Source organism: Syzygium oleosum, unplaced genomic scaffold (assembly GCF_021117445.2).
Source record: "Syzygium oleosum isolate NSW1041296 unplaced genomic scaffold, Sole_v2.1 Sole_v2.21, whole genome shotgun sequence".
NCBI lineage: Eukaryota > Viridiplantae > Streptophyta > Magnoliopsida > Myrtales > Myrtaceae > Syzygium > Syzygium oleosum.
In genome coordinates, this window is record NW_026607505.1 from 433936 (window position 1) to 456428 (window position 22493).

Consider the following 22493-nt stretch of genomic DNA (forward strand, 5'->3'; position numbering starts at 1 on the left):
ACAGAGAGAGAGAGAGTCTACAGGGAGAAGGCTGACAAAAAATAGTGAACCAAACCAAATAAACACATCCCCTTATGAACATTAGCAAGTTACATAAACAGATTAGTCCCCATAGGAAATTTGGATTTTCTTGGGTAGGCATGTGCTCATGTACCCTTCTTCCAAGTTTCCTTCACCTTTACCCCCTAAACAGAGCCTAAAACTTATACCATCCCTCTCCTTACTTGTGACTATTTGCAAGGCTGTTTGGAAAATGTCCTTTAACCATTTCTCAAACAAACTGTTCAGAAAAAACCCCCCACCAGCTACTATCTCCTCTAAAACCCCCTCCTCTACACTAAATCTAACATTATTTCCATCCCCGTATACCCCTTCGAAAGATTTCTTTATCATGGACAAGAAAAACTCCGTCATCTCACTATCTCGAGTCAGGCTTCGGTTAAAGGTGAACCGGTTCTCAATCAATTCCAGGAAGGACTGCGGGCATTGGATATCACCTGAACTTTCACGGGTCAAGTCACTTGAATTGGGGCTCAAGTCCTCAGGTTTCCCGCCAGGTTCGTAGTCCTCGTCAGCCTTCATATTTAGATCAATGGCATTGAAGCTGGACTGCCTTGAGAGTACTTCCTCGATGTTTCCTTTCTCAAAGGAACCCAAATATGCGCTCTCGTTCCCATCTGTTCTTGGATTTTTCATCTTATCTGACAAGCCCCACTCGGATTTCCTCTTGTGATTAGAATTGGTTGTTGTTTCAATGACCTTTACAGTCATCTGAACTGCTGAATTCTGTCTGATTCGACTATCATAGCCCGTGGAGTCCCCACTAGTCAATATGAACACAACTTGACCTTGGTTTTGTTCTCCCCGGCTTGAATCTGTAAATTTTCCAGTCTCGAATCGGTCAGCGAGGTACCTAATAAATTGCTTGTCAGCCAAATCAATGTCTTCCACCAAAACCACAAGTTTGTCATCATGCTTTGAGGTCCTTGCCTCTATTTCATCTGATGAGGCCTCCTTACCACGCTTTGTTCTCATGTTCATCTGGAAAAGGAAATCAGCTGACCCAAACATCGACTCTGCAATCGAATGCGCCAACCTTCTCTTTCCGACAGTGTCATTTCCCAGAATCAGTAGCCAACTATCCTTCTTGGTGCATTTGGCATCGAACAAGGCCTCCACAATTGCAGGAATTGTTTCAGATTGCCACGGCACATTATCCTGAAGCAACCGTCGCATGTTACCTCGCAGCAACATCCTCTCAATATTCTGCTCTGCCAGTTTCCCTGGATCATCGAAAAGGGAATTGCCAAGAGTGAGGGTGATCTTCACCTCCTTTCCTTCGGTGTTCTTGAGAGGATACAAGTTTGGCTCTGGCCCACCATGCTTATTCTCAGTCCAGGCACCAGAATTGAACTCGATGGTGCAGGACTGTTGCCGTCTGAAACGGGGCACAGTATTGGAACCCTGATTGGGCTTCCATGGTGAGCTAGCAAACGAGATTGAATTTGCATCAGGGAAGATGGTGCTCTGAGTAGGCCACCAAGGGTGTGACAATGTGCTACAGTAGGCCTTTCCCATGGAACTTTGATTTCCATACAAGGTGGAAGCACCGTAGCTCCTTGTCTTGTCCCGGTGGAGTCCATGGCATACTCTGTTCCATTTTTTCCTCAGCTCAGCCAAGTCTTCCTGTAAATTACACAACTTTAGAGGTAAGTGCATTGCTAGTACAATGTACTTGATAAGAGTATGGTTTTTTGTAGATTACTATAAATGAACAATGCAAGGTATAACCTTACCAAAAAAAAAAACAATGCAAGGTATAAGAACATAACCAATTTTGTACGAATGTACCTTGCGGAGAGCATCATTGCCTTGTCCTAGGAGCCAGGACGGCAAAAGTTTCTGTTGGTTAGACTTAAATAGGTCAGCTTCTTTCTCGTAGTTGGAGGTGCACTCAGCACAACAAGTGAGGCCATCTCCTTCCTCCTTGCTCAGATGCTTTATGTCCAGCACCTGAGGTGGACTCGCCAATGGTCGTTTTGAGTCGCTGTTGCTGCAACATATGGATGTATGTACATGTTAGAAGTGTTTGCAAGAAGAAAGGGCCTCAGTAGACAACAAGAAACCAAAGAGAGAAAGACAAAAGTATCCTCTGAGTAGTGCCTCTTTATGTGTCATAAACGGACGCAACTCAGAGAAACTGACTGTTAGCAATTTTTTTACCTGTAAACGTAGCAAAGTTAACACACACACACACACACACACACACACACACAAAGGAGTTGGTTAAGTACTTAGAAAAAGCCCATTCCCAAAATTCGGAAAAAAATTCATGATCACTGTTGGAACTGGCATGGTCTAGTCAAGAAAAATTCTCATGGTCTTTTTTCCCAGATCTGTGTTATCCTTTCTCACGTTTCACTAACTTTAACTGGATTCTTTTTTATTTCATGGTCAGTAAGTACTGTCATGATTTATTTAATTATCACTTCATAAAAGCTTTTCAGTGGGAACACAAAACAAATACTAGATTTTGCTTTCATGGTTCAAGTAATAAAAGCTACAATATATATGGGTCGTTCCTAGGACTTCCTGAATCCTAGAGTAATCATCGCCCTATCTCAGAATAAGAAGAAGTTCCATGAAAACCGAAAGGCAAATTGCAGAAAGTCAAATTGGTCGCCGAAAGTCCAGACAGCTAATCTCTTTATGCTGCGGAATTTTCTTTTTCCGATCTGTAAAGAAATTTTGTCTGCGTCAAAAATTTTAGAGCTACTGAAATTTTCTTAAGTGAAGAATAATCATGTTACAAGGTAAAGTATATGCTGACAAAAGAAAAATGTAAGAAACAAAAGGGACAGTCATTCACGCCTGTCTCTCCACAAAGCATACTTTTTCTTGACAGGCGCTTCAGATCTTATTTTGATACCATTCACCCTCAGATCACTAAAATACAAACGCAACGTTCAAAAGAATGACCGGAAATGGAAGACACAATGATTAAAGCTAAATATACAATAATAAGACATGTGAACCAGCCAAAACCAAAAATAATGGGGAGAGAGAGAGAGAGAGAGAGAGAGAGAGAGAGAGAGAGAGAGAGAGAGAGGGGACCTGGATGCATGGAGGCTCAATCCGAGGCCACCAGATGGTACAGAAACAGCTTGAAGACCCCATTGAATCTCCAAAGGAGGCTGTTTCATTTGGCATTTCATGTACGTCTGAATATTTGCAGTTGCCATTAGCCAAACCTTTGTACTCGAACCCCCACAGTAATCTGATAATAACCTTCCCATCTCAGTAACAAGATGATCCACTGGGCTATATACCGCTGACACTTCACCGTTTTTTTCAACCCCACCATTTCTCGTTTCCAAGGTCCATTTCAAGTCTCCCGTATAGATTATTACACCCGCACCACTTGATCCAGATGCAACAGAACGATCATGAATCTTCCTCTTCAGTTCTGACATGTTTGACTCCACGTCCTCTCTCTTCATGTACCTCAGGGGAACGGGTGCAAATTCAAACTTTATGAAGTGGGCTGATTTTAGCTCCTCAGGAACCTCTCCTTTCTCGATTCTTGCCATCAGCTCTACAACAAGGCCATCATTCTGTGAAAAGCAGTCACCCACTATCACAACATTCCTTCTCTTATTCCTCCCCAACAGTACCTCAAGAACCAGTTTGACGTCCTCCTCCTTCACAGGATTATTAACTGGATCTGCGACGAAGCAGTTGCTCAAAACTCTCTTGTGGGGAGAGAACAGAACTGGGTTTTGCTCGGGAGAGTAGTTGAACAAGTGGGTCTGCCAGAAACTGCCACTAGGGTTTATGACCACTTCTCGCTGTTGGGCCGTGTCGGCAGGAGAAGGAGAGCAAGGGGAAGAGAAGACTCCACCGGAGGAGCCGTAACACTGGAACACAGAAGAAGCCGAAGAGTCCTCTATGTTGCTCTTCACTGCGGTGCTAGAGAAGCCAGCCTCTCTCATGACCCGACTCACACTCGGGTCATCTAGGATGGATATGACCAGCTGTTCCAACTCGACCTTGATGGTCAAGAGAGGCTGTTGCTGCTGCTGCTCAATGCAACCCCTCCTCTGGTGGGCCTGGGCTCTCTTGAGGGCGGCGATCAGGGCATTGGAGAGAGAGGCCTGTTGGCCATGGAGCATTGGGCCTGGGGTCGTGGGAAGCCTGTTGAGCGCGACATTGAAGCAAAGCTCAAGAGCTCTGCATTGGAGAGGATGATGGTGGTGAGGATGAGGATGAGAAGAAGGCGGCTGAGACTTGAGACAGGCTCTTCTCAAAAGGCTCGACCTTGAGCTCAGAAGAGTGGCAGCGACATGCAGGGGAGTGACCTGGGCATGGCCTCTCCTCCTTGCAAGGCTGAGAGAGTGCTTCAGGACTGAAGCAGCCTCTGCTGTGAGGGTCTGTTGGACCGTGTAAGCTCCTGCACGCATCACACTTGACCGAAACCCCCCCTCACCACCCCCCCCTTTTGTGACCAGCTCACTGTTTTGGGACTATTGTTGAGCTGTTTCTTCTCTGTTGAGTGGTGCGTGAAGATAACCCCAACCCCCCTTAAAAAAAATCTTTCTTAACTTCAAGTTAAGAGAGACCTAGAAAGCCGGCTTCAGGCTCTGGCTTTCTTTCTCTATTCCTTTGTTTGGCTAAGCTGAAACTGAGAGTCTTGCAAGACTCAGGAACGTTTCTCTAATGGGAATAGGTTGGTTTCTTATGACGGTCGTGGAAGAGAGAGAGAGAGAGAGAGAGAGAGAGAGAGACGATGAAGGAAGCTGAGTATGTGCTTTAGAAAAACAAGACTAGACCGAGCAGCCTTCTTTATACTTCTTCGCCATATGAGAGCTGTTTATTTACTTTATTTCTTTCCCCCCCTTGTTGCTCTCTTTTCTATTGTGTCTGATCAATATAGCTTTTCAGCCTTTTTATTTCCACTTATTTGCTTTTTCTCTCTCTCTCTCTCTCTCTCTCTCTCCGGTTTTTTAACTTGTCACAGACAGTGGTGGTAGTACCCCATCATTCTTTTGTGAAGACCAAGGCCGGTCTAATTAATATCTCACTAGAATTGTAGGTGCTTGTTTTGGTGATAATTAAGACTAAAGTCGCTTTATAATAATCATTTTGGTTTCTGGGGACTTACAAATATCATCGGATGGGGAGGAAACTTTAATGGCATGATTCACCTGTGCCTCTTAGATAATCAACTCCAAGATGATCTGGTGATGGAAAGCTGCAACAGAAGATTGTAATCTACAAGAGACTCGGTTATTTAATCTCCGTTTTCACTGCCACAGCATGCATGCAAATCTCAGTTAAAGATTTAGATAGAATTGAACGTAATATGATAATGCGATGCATGCAATTGATAATCGTTTTTTTTTTGGGGGGGGGTTTCATAGCTACGAAAATGTGGGTTACGCAGAGAAGGGGTCGCGTGTGGGGTCCGCAGTTCAAAACTCTCTGAGAGAGCTTTTGTCCTCTCTTCTTTTCTTTTCTTAATTTCCCACATCACCCTTTGAATGGACAGAGAAAGCCATCAGAAATTCGAGAAAAAGTACTAAAGGGCAAAGGTAGAAAGAGGCAAAGATTACAGGAGACCAAGCTAAAACTCCCTTCTTTTTCATTTCCTTCCTCTCGTTTGCCATTTGTCGTTTATGCGTAAATATTCACAATATTGGTTTGATCTAAAGAGAGAGAAAAAGGCTCCCTCTCTCTCTCTCTCTCTCTCTCTCTCTCGCGCCAATCCTCGTAGAGAGACAGCATTTTATTCCCCAAGTACCCAAAAAGCAACCCTCTGTCTGCTATCCTACATTGCATTATTGGCGCTCCTTCTCTCTCTCTCTCTCTGATCTGTACTATATACTAATGCCATTTTTGTCTTAAACACCTCGTCCTTTCTCTAACCACCCGCTTAAGACTCACATTACTTGCCAAATAAAGCATGCAGAACATCAGATTTTACTGTTGTAGTGGTCGAGAATTACGTTTGCGCTTTGCCAAATAAGCATCTCCACGTTTCCTATGCACGGGAGCTCTCTGCTACATGATATCATTCCCTTCCCCTAATCCTTTCGCCGCTAATTTGTGTGATGCGAGACATCCACGCTCAATAATGCATGTGGGCAACAGTAATCGTGCGATGCGTTGTGAGGATTACGGAGGAGAAAGGTTTTTGAGCAAGGACGCTTTATAGCGGGTCAAAAAGGCCATTGAGAAAATATGTCTTGTTGAGTTGGACTTTTTTTTTTAGCCGAGCTTTCTTTTTTAGCCACTGCGCGCACATCATCCTGCATGCAGTCAAAGTCGCAGAAATCGTCTGGCTCTCTATTCTCTCAAGCAAATTACAATTAGTTAAGTGCGTCAACAAAGAGAAAAGGCTGAATGATAACCTGAAGTAAAATCCCATATAATGAGTACCCTTCTCGTGATTGAAAGCATCATGCAATGATGTCGATGTTTGATTAAGAGAAAAGGCCAGAACAGTGAGTAGTGTGTGATGAGGTGGGACACGCTCATCATTCCCTCTTCATCTTTAAAGCAATGTAGCACTCCATTAGTGCCTTGTACATGTATGACAACAAGAATCCTTGTGGGGTTTCCATCGCTTGAGTTTACATAATTCTGATGCTATCGATTTTGAAAGGGGGTGCCAAATCAGTGGGGGAGAGGAAAAAAAAAGGCTTATTTTTTCAAAGGTTTAAAGTGAGGTAAGAAAGAGAAACGTTGGTTTCCTCTTCTTACAAGGAAAGTATCAGTTTTGCTTTATGGAATTAACTGAGATTCCGCAAAAATGTCTTTATGAATCGAAAGATACAATCTTTCGGAGTCCGAATGATTTGGTTTTCATTTTGCCTGACATGAATTCTACAAAGCACTAAAAGGAGAAAACACTAACTACACTGAACCTGACATCCATGCCCCACTCCCAGAAAGCTCAACCCCTAAATTTTTACATGATTTTGCCACCGATGGTTTTAAATCAGCAAAATTAAAACCTAAGCATCGCAAAAAATTTCTCTTCTGTTGACTTCACATATCATTAGTCAAATGCTGGATTTTGGGATTGGAAAAGATATGATTTTTTTTTACATCTCAATCCATATCATCATCCACACTCAGTGTATATGCTTATGATATAGATTTCACATTTGCTTTTTTTCAACTTGATGGCCAATCACATACTACTCGATATTTGCATTCCTAATATCCTTCTTTATTCTGCAATTTGAGTCTGCAAAAATGGTTCGACACAAAAAAAAGTCAACAAAAATGGAGAAAATGAAAATAACATCAATTGTTTGAGGTGTGCAAACATTGTCCTTAAGGATAATTCTGTCCATCAGAGTATGAAACTCGGTGCAATATACTCTAGCAGCTATCCTATTAGCTAGCTGTCATATATTTAAAAATCAAGTCGTTTTTATAAAATTGATGGTTGTCAAAACCCTTACAAAACAATTTATAGTCATTAAGTTGATGACCGTCAAAACTGCTATAAAATCGTCACAAAATAATGACTTTCAAATTTTCGAAACTGTTGGAATTTTCAATAGTCTCCCACTTATTTCATATTATACCGGGTTAAAATCAATTGCATGTACTGCATTGAAACTAGTGCCTTTTGGGCTATGAATCGGACCTAGAAGGAATGAAATATAATTAACATAATTATTGGTGAAGTTTGAAATTTCTATGAACTAAGAATTTCTTGGTGAATTATATTTTTACCAATCACATTACATCCCCACAATTTTTTTATTCAAAGTGGTTTTGCACTAATAGGCCATGCGCATACCTGATTTATTCATAAGTGTTCTAGAGATTTTGTCAAAAATTTCATAATAGCAGCCTCACTCCACACTTATACAGGCAATTCCATCGAATGTATACTATAATTTAATACACCACTAGATCAACAAGTGATTTGTTATTACACGTATGAACCTAATTTTGAGATCGTCAATCACATAAGTTGGGTTACCATCATTGTTGATTTTTCTCAAGTGGCTTAGCCCTCATTCCTCTCGATGTATCATTAATTAGTTTTCTTCCCAACGGTTTAGTTAGAGGATCACCAAATTTATTTTTGACTTCACATAATCAATAGATAATTTCATCTTTAAGCAGCTGCATTACCACAATACCACATCATATCTCAACAGAATGTGTCTATTTTTACCATTGAAGTTTTTATTTTTTTGTAATGTTTGTTACCACTTGGCAATCACAAGGCATGGACACACAAGGTGTCAATTTCATTCTCAAAGGAATATTTGCTAAGAAGTTTTTTAACCACTTAACCTCATTGCTAGCCAATTCTAGAGTTACAAATTCCGACTCCATGGTGGATTTAGAAATTATTGTTTGTTTGGCTGATTTTCAAGTTACAACACCTTTACCAAGGGTGAACACATAACCACCGGTAGATTTTCTTTTTTTTTGGTAACCGAGGATCCGCCACCATTCCCCGGAGACGAGCCCACACAGATAATCGGGGGGCCTATACCTCGGGGGAGACTAGCCCAGCAACCCACCGCCAGGGCCCTCCACTTAAATTACAGAACCGAGCGGGGATTCGAACCCAGAACCTCTCTGAGGGAAGGAAAGCGCCTATCAACTCGGCCATGCGTAGGTGGGTTAACCACCGGTAGAATTTGTCTCATCTAAATCTAAAATCCAGTTAGAATCATTATATCCTTCTAATATAGTGGGAAATCAACTATATAAAATGCCATAGTTAATGGTTCTTCTCAAATATATCATTTCTCTACTCAAAGGCAGTTCAATGATCACGATTGAAATTTTGTTTATATCTGCTCAGTCTACACACAACATAAGCCATATCAGGTCGAGGGTAGTTCATTAAATGCATTAGACTCCTAACAATCTGAGCATACTTAGACTGAGCCACAATATCTCCTCTATTTTTGTTAATTGGGTATTAACATCATAAGGAGTACTTACAGGTGTGGCATCAAAGTTTCCATATTTTCTAAGTAGCCTCTCCACATAATGCTCTCGGGTAAGCATTAGGTCAATATCACGTCCTATAATTTTAACACCCAGAATAACATTAGCTTCTCCCAAATCATTCATATCAAATTTAGAAGTCAAAAAGATATATTTTTTTATTCACAACATCAATGCATGTACCAAAAATAAGCATGTCATCAAACTATAAGCTAATAATAATAGATTCACTATCAACAGTTTTTGTTTACACGCATTTATCTACTCAAATAGAGGAAAATTCATAATTAACTAGAACTTGATCGAATTTCTCATGCCATTATTTTGGTGCTTGCTTTAAACCACATAAACATTTACGAGGTTTACAAACTCTCTGTTTTCTTGGCCAGGAAGAATACATTAGGTTGTACCATGTAAATTTCTTCTTCTCAATCACCATTTAGAAAAAGCTATTTTAATATCCATTTGGTAAACAAAAAAGTTTGTTAATTGAAGCTAAGGCAATTAAGACACAAATACATGAAATTCTAGTTATTGGAGTCCCATATTTATTTTTCTTTTTAGCACGAATAGTAGACATCAAACAATTCATTAGAAAGCGTACTAATAATTATGTGCCTACATTACTTATTAGCAGTTGTCCATTGTTCTAGCAGCTTATTATCAATTGGTTTGGCTTTCGTAAGCGCGAAAGCTGCTCCATGCACATTTAGGATAGAGAAAACTCTTTCTTGCCACCTTTTGAGGTTGTTGCCATAAAAAACTTCAGTCTTTGATATGTCAAGAGATGGTTTAGCAAAGGACATATGTGGTAGTGGTGGTAGCACAATTGAAGCAGTGGAGGTAAAGGCATCAACAGTGGCAGTGGCGGCAATGATGGTGGCACAATGGTGGCCGTGGCGGCAATGGCACGATGGTGGTAGTGGTGGCAGTTTCTACTTGGACATCCATAAGGATTATCCTTAAGATTTTTGGAAAATTTTGGAGAAAATCAACCGCCTGAGGCATGCAAACATTGTTTTTAAGGATAATGTCACTCCTTGGAGTATTAAAATTTGGTGTAACAGTATCTAGCGGCTGACCCCACAGGATATAATAGATTTTCCTCTTTACTCTGCATAGAATAACAGAATAGAAGGAACATGAATAACAAAATCATAAGTAAAAACCAACAAAGAAAGGAAAGAAAAGGAAGGAGAGGAGAGAATTTTCTTGTTTAGGTGTATTTTTCAATTGTGGTTGGGAGGTTCTATTTATAGGCAAATGAAAGAGAGGGTTGGTGAGAAACAAATTAAATTAGCCAGCTGTGATATTTAAAAATCAAGCCGATTTTCATCAAACCGTCACAAAACAATGGCTTTCAAACTTTCAAAACTGTTGAAATATTTAACAAAGATAAGAGTGTATGCTAGGCCTTCGATTGAGCACATCATTGGTAATGGCATGAATACTTTTCTCTGGCACGACCATTGGCATCCAGATGGGCCACTTCTTTATAAATATGGCAGGAGAGTTATTCATGATAACGGGTTATCTTGTCAAGCTAAGGTGGCTGCTGTTATTGCTAATATGGATTTGGTGTGGCCAAAAGCAAGATCTGATGTTTTGGTTCACATTCAAGCTGCTGTATGTGGCATTCTCTTTCCTGGCGATAGGGACGGTAAAGTGATTTGGAATGCTGCTCGAGATTATCTTTTCTGAGTTAATAGTGCCTGGTCTGTACTGAGGAATAAAAGACCAGGAGTGAAATCACTTGCTCTGGTTTCCTCTTAGTATACCTAAACAGTCTTTAATTTGGTGGTTGGTCATTCTTAAAAGGTTGCCTACAAAGGACAGAATGATATCGTGGCATTTTAATGTTGATCCACTCTGCTGTCTTTGTGGTGATGCAAATGAAACAAGGAACATCTACTCATGGACTGATCTTTCTCTAAAGCTATATATGGGCATCTATCCTTAGTATTTTTCCAGTGGCTTGTGGGAAGAAAATTTGGACTGGCCGTCAACTCCCTTAAAAGAAAAGTCCTTGGGTTTTATTTTGTATAAGCTAGCTTAAAATGCCTTTCATTATCATATATGAAGAGCCAGGAATCATAGGATTCATAAATCTCATGGCTGTTTGTTGCAACGCTCACAGTCTGTGAGATTACTAATACTATCAAACGTGACGTGAGATGTAGATTTTCTAAGGAAAGTAAACTAGCCGTTTGTTCCAACCCTTACAGATCTCTTTGTTTGAATGGGGGGATTCCTTGCATGTTGGTCTTGAGTCACAAAATCCAGTCTCCCATGGTGTGCGAAGGGATAGAGAGACGTGAGAGGGGTGTGAAAAGGAGAGCGTGCGACTTTATACAATAAATGTTGGCAGAGACATCATATGATATGTTTTCCTCATCTCCCCACCCTTTTTCTTTCTCATCTCACTTTTTCCCCCCTCTCTCTCTCACATAATATTATTCCCTACTTCTTTTTGCCTCGGGAAGCTCCCCAATCACTCGCACTTTGAGAGCGTGCAGGTGACGTTCCCGAAATGAGATTGCTTTTGATGTACCATGCAAAATCGCAGATAGCCTTAAAAACTTCCGATTAGATTTGCACCGCACCGCATGTGCTGTCAAGAGTATCATAGACGCGGAATATGTATACATAGACAGATGAATAAGATTGTAAGTGTTTGGTCTTTTGGCAAAAGCCCCGGAGTGAGTCTGCCATATCTTAAGGGCTTGGAGGGGAACTTCGGTCATAACCTGCAATTTTGTAGGGTTTTTTCCTCCGGCTATTAGGTTTTCATAATGCATCGCCGCAACATGGTATTAGAGCATAGATTCTCATGGTGCTGAGAGCTCTTTGTCGCACACTGCTTTTGTAAGTTATAGTGTTGGAGGACGATAACATTCTCCTTCATGTAGTTAATCTCTTTACGACCTAGTCTTGCACACATACACTGAATTGGGACCTATCATATATGAGTTTGCATCAATTAAAGTTTGACATTAGTTGAAGTCGCGGCCAATTTCATGTGTTGACGAGAAATCTCTACAAGGGCAACCGCTCTTTTTTGTCCTTGTCATCATTATCCTCTCTCAATTTATTCAAGAATATGAGAATTTGTACATGCCATTAAAAATGCATAGTGGAAAAAAGGGATGGGTGTAGGTTTATTCCCCTAGAAATCATCCCAAGTTCAAGAACTGTGTTGTAGACACATCAATGGACAGTAAAAGGGGGAGTAAAAGAAAAAGTGGGGTTGTGAGAGAAGCTTTTTTTATTGTTACTGAAATTTAAGAGACCGATTAAAGTGAAAGAAAACAGAGAAAAGAAAAGGTAATAAAAGTATGTTCTTTTCCTTTCTCACTTCACCCTTTTTTTCTTATCTCTACTGAATGCCAAAACCATGACAAATCTATCTCATCATTGCGGCCAACTCCTCTCTCTTTGTTCGCCAATCCCCATGTCCAATATCGACAATCTCTCTCTCTCTCTCTCTCTCATGTGAAAAAAGGCCAATTAACAATTAGCTAGCTAGCCCAAGCCATTAACCAATTGAGTTATTAATCACTGTGGATGTCATATAAAGACAGAGACTATCGACACTCATGGAAGTGTTTGAACAAGTTCCTTAGTGAAACAAGAAGAATTTCAAGATTTTTCTGATCCACTTCTTAAACAGTTGCTATAACCCATGGAACAAACCCATTTTGATCTGCATAATCATAGGATTGTAAAGAAGACAAATCTATGCGCCTTCACTTGCATCCAGTGACAGCAGCCCCAGGATAGGTAGAGTTAAAGAAGCATTTCAATCCCAACCACGCAGAATAAGAGCGCGTACAATTTAGGTGTTAGTTAATCCATTAGGGCCTGGAGATTTGATAACCGTTATAGAATCGGTCATATGGTCAGATAAAAGTGAATGGAAAATTATCCTCAGAGCAGTATGACATTCCAGTATTAACAAAAAGGTATCCTTAATTGAAAGTCGTCAGTAAGTTTTACGATGCAACAAATGTAACGCCAAGCACGATACTAGTAGTCTTAGACAGTCTGTTTTCCTTAAATAAGCATACGTTCCAAGGTGGTTTCGATCACTTTTTACAAAGCATTTAGGTTCTATGTCAAACAGATAAAAAGAAGAAAGGACTGGTAGCATTTAGGTTCCAGAACTTTTGGGATTGTTTCGCATAGGATATGTTTCTTGATAGGTTATCTTGTTTATCAGCTCTAGTAATCATGCTCGCACCTAACACGCCCATATAATCTAATATTTCCTACTTGATTTCTATTAAATCTTAGCTCGTAATTTTGGAGGCCTCCCAAGTTAGCTAGTTTCACGAAATGACGAGCCTGAAGAACATGAATGTTAATGGGACTCCTGTAATCAGGGGTAGACCCAAGCTAACTTTAAATTCTTGGACTTTAGGTGTGCTGCATTACGTCATGTCTCAGTATTCAAATCAAATGTATACAATCTAATAGCTTGGATTCGTTCTCTCCTATTTTTATTTTTATTTTGTTATGGTGACTGAGTATATGCTGTGAATATGTCCAGATGACGCAGTGAATAATTGATGGACAAAAGCTTAACACTGGACTGATAATTGATGGACAAAGGCTTGTCACCTTACAAACTCCAGATATAGCAGTGAATGAAGTTAGATAGATACTGCTTTTTCTATTCTTATTCTTATTCCTTCACCTAGCTAGGGTTTGCTTGCTGGCCGTGACTTTTGGTAGGGTACGTACCCTACACACTATTTAAAATAATCCGGATAAAAACAAATGAAAAATGTAGCTACTACTGGGAGACAACAAATAGCCACACATTCTATCAACAGTAACCATCAACCCCACCAAAAAGAATGCATAGGAAAAGAACAGAGAATATTACAATCTCTCTCTCTCTCTCTCTCTCTCTCTCTCTCTCTGTGCGAAACAACTGAAGGAGTGCCGGAGCAAAAATAGACAGTTCAAAAATGCTTGAGCAATATAATGCTGGGGTTGAAATAGACTTGTCACGCACACAGATAATTATGTTGTACGTACATGGTCGTAGCATTTAGCAGCAGATTTGAAAAGAAAAAACGTTCGAAAGAAGTAATAGCTAATGCATGCACCCTACACAGAGACTGCACCGCAAACACAACAGCAGCTTAGCTTGCCGGTGTTTCTGGTTGCAAAGCTTGACGTGCCCTCCATTATTGAAAAGGTCCTCACATTGTTTTTGTGCCAACAATCTCTGTATCCTTTTTCTCGTGCAATTTCGCGCTACCTCTGCGACGGCTGAGATGACTACACTTGTTTGCAGGAACCTGCGTACAGTTCATGGGTTCGTGCTACTTGTGGCCAAAAATAAGGATGATTTTGCAGTTGCAATGCAGTTAAGTTGATCTCCGCCCTTCTGTTGTGCTCGGTATTTATTTCTTATGCATAAAGAACAGACAAGTGAAGCTGTTTTAGATATAATTTCCTAAATCACTCTAGTGTGCTGTTTAATGTCAATTATTACAGAACAAATGATTGCTACATGATTGTGAAATCAAGTGAAATATGTCCTCTTTTTGTGGAGTGTTCAAATTCATGATTTAGCAATTAGCTAGAAATAGTCTCACACGAGATGTAAGATGTCAAAAGTAAAGCAATCCCCAAGCTCCCCTTATTCTTTTTGACATAAGACATTTAGCCCTGGCAGGATTCTACTGGTTTGTGCCTAAAACTCGGGGATTTTTTCCCCACACTGATGAAATTCAGTATGTATCCGTAAGTTTCTCGAAGCAGTTGGTAAAAAGAAGTGACCAATGACTTCTTTTTTTTCGGGTAATTTGTTGGTAATTTACCATCGCTTTTATGAAAATTATCAATTTTTCTAATAGTTTGCAAATTACCAAACTTTCTATTAATTTACCAATATTTATTTCGATATCTTGTTAAAGTTTTGAATTTACTATTTCTTATATGAAATCACAAAACTATCTAAATTCGAATGAACTTACCAAGTTTTGTCAAATTAAATTACTAAATAGTTCTGGGTTACCATGTCTTGTTTGAGTTACTTACCACGTTTGGTTTTTCTTTTTTAAATTTAGTACTTTTTTATTGTGCTATCAACTTACTGGTCACCAAATTTTCTCCCATTGAATTTGTATCTATTATCAAGTTACCGACTCTTATTTAAGTTACTTACCAAAGTTTATTTATTTTTTTCTTCAATTTGCCAACTTTGTTTATCATCTACAATATGTTCTTTGACTTTTCTTAACAATGTCTTAAATTTACCAATTCTTTTTTTAAAATTATCAACCTTAATTAGAGTGATTTACCAACTTTTCTTCGATCATGTTAACAACTAGTTACAAACTTTCATTTGAGTTGCCAAGTTTTCAATTATCAACTTTTCTGGTCTTTTATCAAATTTCATTTACGATTCCTAACTGCGCCTCAAATTTGTTAGCTCTTATAAAAAATTACTGACTTTAATTTCAGTCACTTATTAACTTTTGTGATAATGACACAAATAGTCCATGAACTTTGGCCCAATATGCAATGTAGTTTCTGAACTTTTAATTTGTTCAATGTAGTCCCTGAACTTTAGCCTAATGTTCAATGTGGTCCCTGGACTTTTAATTTGTTCAATGTGGTCCCTGGACTTTTGGTACATGTTCAACGTAGTCCCTGAACTATATGAAAATGTTCAATGTAGTCTGTGAACTTAAATTAATGGAAGAACTATGTTAAATATTTTCATATAGTTTAGGGACTAAATTGAAGATGTATAAAAGTTTAGGGATGACATTGAACAAATTAAAAGTTCAGTGACCACATTACACATTGGGTTAAAGTTCAGGGACCACATTCAACAAATTAAAAGTTTAGGGACTACATTGCACATTAGGCCAAAGTTCAGGGATTGTTTATGTCATTTTTCCTTAACTTTTCTCCAATTAAGTTCTTAACTAATTGTCTACCTACTCTCATTTGAGTTAGTTATCTATGTTTATTTATTTTTGTAATTTATCAAGTTTTTTTCATTGGGTTACTTAATCGGAAAAAAATTGGAAAGTCATTCGAAAAAGGTAAATAATGTCACATAATAATTGATAGATTTAAGGTGTTGATAGTAAAGGTAAATAAAAGTTGTAAAAAGAAGAGGTCTTTTTTTGAAAAAGATAAGAGAAGTTGGTAATTTAAAAAAGCCATATAAACTTAGGTAACTGACTCAAATAAGAGTTGGTAACGAAAATTAGTGAGTAATATAGTCGGAGAATAATTAGTAATCACTCAAATTGAGGTTCTTAATTTTCAAAAAAAAGCTGGTGAATTCAAAAATTTAGCAAATATAGTTTGTCAGACAATATGAAAGTTGTTTAATGAAAAAAAATCAAATAAACTTGGTAAGCAACTCATATGAAAGTTGGTAACTCAAAACTAGTCAGTAACTTAATTAGAGAAAAGTTATTGAGTCACACGAATAAAGTTTGTCAATTTCATAGGATTGTTAGTAAATATAAGGCATTGGGAAGAAACGTAAATGAAAGTAGATAAGCGAGAGAAATCTTTTTGTGACTGATAAGAGAAGTTGCAAATTTAAAAAATATATATCAAATAAACATCGGACACTAACTCAAATAAGAATTGATAATACAAAAGTCATGTATAAATTAATAAGAAAAAAGTTTGTGATCATTCTAATTAGGGCTAGTAATTTCTATAAAAAGAGTCCGTAAATTTCATAGTTTAGTTAAGGTAAATAAAGTTAGTAACTCAATTAAAGTGGATAATTTTTTTAAAAAAATTAAGTAAAATGGTAATCAGGTCAAATGAGAGTTGGTAAATCAAAATTCTTGAGTAGCTTAATAAGAGAACAAACAGTAAGTTGCACCAATAAAGATTGGTAAGTTCACATTAGAGTTGGTAAATTTAAAGTATTTTGTAAGGAAAAAGACATAAAAGTTGGTAAACATTAATAAAAGTTTATGGATTAAAAATAAACCAAATAAACATTGTTAAGTAACTCCAATTTCAACTGGTAATCCAAAAATAGTTGTCAATTTAATCAGAGAAAATCCATACAAGAATTGATATAAGAAATAAAAATTGATAAATCAGAGAAAATTCATATAGTTGTCAAGTTGTTCAAACAAAGGCTAGAAAATCCATATAAGAATTGATAAATATAAGGTGCTATTCAAAAAGAGAAATAAAAATTCATCAAAGATAAGAAAAGTTAGTAATTTGTAAATTACTATAAGAAATTGATAACTTCATAAAAGTGTTGGTAAGTTACCAACAAGAGACTGAGAAATGAGGTGGTCGGTGTTTTTGTGCCAACAATTTTTTAAAATAACTTTTTGAAAGTTCATTAGTACAAAAAAAAGATCCATTGTTTTTAACGATATATTAAAATCCTCCCTAACCTAACATAAGATGATTTGTGATTTATTGGTTAAGTTCCAAGAAAAATCTTTTTGAAGTCACTTTCTTGAAATTGTTGACAAGTTCTATAGTGCATTGCTTATAGCTTTATCCCTTCACGATCCTAAAAGTAATACAGAAAACGATGTCGTGAAACCAAAATTCGAGTCTCCCTTTGAGGATAATAGTGACAAAACCTAATGCAATGTCAATATCATCATTGGACATGAAAAATCGTAGAACTATGAGGACCATATATATATGAATTGACGGAGAAAATTGAAATTTTGGGTAGTTTCACTAGATACGAACAATAATAATTTATAGTGAAAACAATTACAGAAAATAAAGCGGATACAAAGATTTTAATTACATGCATGGTTTTGTCTGGGGTGTCTACCCTACAAACAAAGATCGATGAAGTTTTCCTCTATAAGCAGGCGAAGATCACAATTTATCGAATCACTCAAACGCTCAAATTATTGATTGTCTATATAAAATATAATAAACTTATATGTTTTTCAAATTAATGTAACTTGACATTTGGTGATTGTTTTGGTACATTGAAAATACTCTTTGCACTTAAGCAAAAGAAAAGATCAACTCTAAAAGTTGAGACTATTCAACAAAGGAAGTCAATTAAGCCACAAAAATTTCAGGTGCGGTTGCAAAGTTTTCTGCCAGTAAGAATTATAGGTCCAAAAGGAAATAAGGAAATGAACTTATTATTAATGGTGTATGCTCAAATTTAACATTGATTATATTTAAAAGTTATGTTCAAATTATAAATTAATTAACCCGGCATCCAAATGAACTCATTGCTTCTAAAAAACTAGATATATAGCAGCAAATCGATCCATCTATCTTGAGTAGTCACACAAAGACCAAATGGAATGTTTGGGAATTGAATCTCAGAAAAGTTGTCTCTCCCCTCCCTCCGCTAATTAAGCCCTGAAAAGGTATCTCTCTCTCCTCTCCCAATCCTTCTCTGCAACATTGGCATTACATTGTGAGCAAAAAAGGTGAAAGTGTCCACACCACTATTGCAGTCAAAAAGGTGTTCCCTCCCTTTTACACCATCCATGGATCTTCACATTCCCAAAAGAAAAAAATAATTTAAAAAAAACATTTCTATCATTTTCTAATCTTTTCCACTGATGATCGAATCAAGAAAAGCTTTTTCCGTATCCACCATATTCATACTTTTGATGGGAGGATTATGTTAATTCTCTCTGTCGCAACAACATTGCACTTTAAGATCAATGAGGATTCCATTTGCAGGACAAGGGAATATATTGTTCATTGATTTGAGCGTTAGTGCCCAGATTGCACCCATCTAGACATATTAATCTATAGAACAATATAGCTAGCTTGTCTAGAATGATGCTAGTATATGCGTTGGATTTTCCCCATTCTCTCCTTTTTTTTTTTATTGAGGAACAGGTATGTACAGTTTCATTGAGTTAAAAGATTCATACATTCCAGTTTGATTTATTAGCAGCATTAATGGGGGTAGAGATATTATAAATTTTGGAACAAGTCAATTTCAATGTGAAAGTTTCAACTTTTCATTGTGTTTCTCTACTTATATATAAATATACACGAGATTGTGACGGTGTCTATCTCTAAATAAAAGAAAACCTTTCGAAATTCAAACTAAACCTATCTAACAATAAATAATGGTAGAAGTATAGATATCCTATCTCATACAACCACACGATCTGATTGTGAATCTCAAACTTTACATTCTCCCTCTAAAGTTGGTACTTTGAATTTTTTCTTCATGCGCGGCTTGTATGCAATATTTTCAAAGGTCTACTTCCCACTTGCAGGCACGCAAAGCTCTTGTTGCAATCCAATTCTGTGCTTAGTACGTTCATGAAAAATTGGGTTTGCTGCAATAAGTAAAGCTGCCTGATTATCACAATACATTTATGTAGCAGGTAAACTTGTAATTTCAAATTCCTCCAATAAATAAGTTAGCCACTGGACTTCACAACATACATTTGCCATGGATCAATATTCAGCTTTTGCACAAGATCTTGAGACCGTTGGTTGTTTCTTACTTCTCCGTGAGATGATACTTACCCCCATTAATACACTATAGCTTAACACTCTTCGTGTTGCGTCCAAATGTTCCTTCATTGGATTTTCCATAAAAGTACTTGGAGTGTTTGCCCGTGCATCCTCGTTTGACAAGGGAATTGTCCCATTCACAAATCAAAGTTTAGGCTTTATCTGAAGTGCCAAAGTCATAGCTTTGTCCGCTAAATAACTCTCCTAACCAATAATGGTTAAGAGATTAAACTCATATATAATTGATCAGTTGGATGAATATCGAATGGATCATTCGTATCCACCATCTTCAGGCCATGTGAGATCTGACTTCTTGATTGATTATTTGTCGCGTTGGATGCATCGGAAGCCGGATCGAGGAAGGACAACGAATGAGTTTGTGAATAATGTGATGAAATGACCTAGTGCTCTAAGCATATAAATTTGGAACTTGTCAAATTTCAATATAAAAATCTTCAACTTCTTATTTTGTCTCTCTATCTATATGTATAAATAAACAAGAGATGTGAAAGTAATCATCTATGAACAAAAGTAAAACCTTTAAACTCCAAACGAAGGGTGCGTTTGCTTAAGGGAAAGTGTTTTTTGGGAATACGTTTTTCGGACTTTCACCCTTTTGGTTCGCCGAAAATGGTAAGTCAATTGAAAACATTTTTTGATTAAGAAAAACATTCATGTATAAAATTAGGAAAGTGAATTTCCTAATCTAAGAAGGTGAAAACACTTTACGAAATTGCTTATCTTGAATTTGTCAATGTCTTTTCTTTCTGAGGCCGGCAATTGGAAATAATTTGAAATAATTTAAAAAATACAAATTTTTTTTTATAATTTTCCTCATCAAACAAGTGAAAATACTTTCCAAATCTTTTTTAGGTTTTAGCCGAACATTAAAAAATGAACACATTTTCCTGAAAAATGACTTTTTGAAAAGTATTTTCCAGAAATGATACATTTTCTGCAAAACTAACGCACCCTACATTTATTTTTAATTGAAAGTAGAAAAATATCCTAACACATAACATCACACAGTTTATTTGTGAAGTCACCGTTTTCACTGTACATATATATGGGGGAGAGAATGTGGTAAAAAGGCCAAAAGGAGAAGAAGCCATAACGCTCTGGAATTCCGTAATTCTGAACCGAGGTCCTTTGAAGTTTGAAGAGCGCATGCCCTCTCAAGCTGACACACAAAACACAACACAACCCTCTCTCTCTCTCTCTCTCTCTCTCTCTCTCTCTTTCTCTCTCAAAGAGTATGCAGGGGCTCATCTTTTAAAGCAAAGCAACCCCATGACATGGATTCTCTTTGCCAGTGCAAAATCCATACCTCGCTTCTCTCAAGAGATAGTACTAGATTCTATTTTCACGCTTTTTACCTTTCCTCATCTTTAAAAATTTCTCAGGGCCGAGTATATTTAAATAATATATATGAGTCTGTGTCTACTGTCTGTCCATGTTTTATTCATATGAATATTCAAATTTTTGCATGGGGATTGAATAACTCATGTGGTGATTGTGAATGCCACTTTTTTTTTTTTTGTGGTGGGTTTATCGCACACCCATTATTATAAGCTTTTCAAGAGGGCCATCACTTCCCACTCTTTGCTGTCATCATTGCAGCTGAGGTGGGTGGGCATACTCTGCATTTAGCTTTTGTTTATCCTTTTTTGGAAGCGTTGAAGGAATGTCTCTTTGCTTGTGCTTGTGTCCTTCTCTCTCCCCTCTTTTTCTGTTTCTGTGCCCTTCGCTCTCTTTGGACTGTACTACCACTACTGTTGGGTGTGAAATGGAGGAATTAGCTTTCTATCCATAAATTTTTTGGGTTCTTGCTAATTAGTACCTGACATTATTGCTGTATTATCACCAGTCCATCCCAAATGATTTCAACCCCACATCATTGTTGTATTATCACAGGTCTATCCAGAAATTGTTCCACTCCGCGCTAAAAGAAAAGATCGCCAGATTTCCCTCTTTGTAATAAATCTTTCTTTGGGATATAACCAGATAGATAATAAGGAATATAATTTGGTTATAGTTTAGCCTGATTAGCACCTTTCTGCTGCGCAACTCTATGTGCTAAGCTGCTGAGGATCACGGTGGAAATGTCTTTCAAGTGCTGTCCAAGCTTTGTAGTTTTTCTTTCTCTCTCTCTTTCTAATCATTCTCTTATTTCTTTTGTGCTCATATAGCCACCACCACTTCGTGAAATAAGGCTTAGATTTATTGTTTTTAGGGTCGTGAAGTGGAAGATCCTGTAAACCCACCCATGGGTAGCTCAGTTGGTTAGGGCGTACTTGGGATTGTGTGGTTAGGCGCACTGGTCCTAGGTTCGATTCCCCAGCTGAGCACTTGTGATTTAAGTGGGGGGCCATGGCGGTGGACTGCTGTGCTAGTCTCCTCCGAAGAATGGTCGAGGTGCGCGCAAGCTGGCCCGGACACCTCGGTTACCAAAAAAAAAAAAGTGGAAGACCCTGTTTAGACTTTCTATTCTTTTCCTTATGATGTCACGACGCAGAGCTGTTTGATGTCGGCTAGAAAGAACAGAGCTTCGATGGGCCAAGCCCTATAAATCCAGAAAAAGTGAAAAACGATGGGCCAGGCAAGCATTCCTAAGAAGTAACAATAGCATCGTCATTAGATAACTTATGATAAAAATGTATAGATGGTCTGTATTTTGGATCATTTGTGAATTGATTTTCGTAGAACTTTTCTGGTAAAAATACAGTCACAGATATCGTTCCAAAGAAATGCATTCATCTGCTGATTGAACAAGCATGTCACTGCCACCCTTCGAAGGCAGGACTCTTGTCCCACATTGGAGTTCCCATCCTCTTACTGTAAATATATATAACTCAACGAGTCCGGGGAGAGATCGGTCAACACACGCTTTACATATTTTGACCCCAAGTATCCGTTAGTAGGTTAAATGGTAAAAAAAAAATCACTACAAACGGTTTAGGGATGTTGAGAAATTCGCGGGTCGCATTGCTTTGTGATTTATGTACTATTGCTCTCCC

General features: G+C 37.9%; 1 protein-coding gene across 1 annotated transcript; it reads right to left on the bottom strand.

The window, feature by feature from the left end:
• Nucleotides 1-45: 45 nt before the first annotated feature.
• Nucleotides 46-4826, bottom strand: LOC115677303 (protein SMAX1-LIKE 4). Its single transcript, XM_030600433.2, has 3 exons — nt 3115-4826; nt 1852-2053; nt 46-1686 (listed from the first exon to the last, which is right to left on the bottom strand). Exons 1-3 carry the CDS (start codon nt 4458-4460, stop codon nt 103-105), a joined length of 3132 nt encoding a protein of 1043 aa, XP_030456293.1. The 5' UTR covers nt 4461-4826; the 3' UTR covers nt 46-102.
• Nucleotides 4827-22493: the final 17667 nt, after the last annotated feature.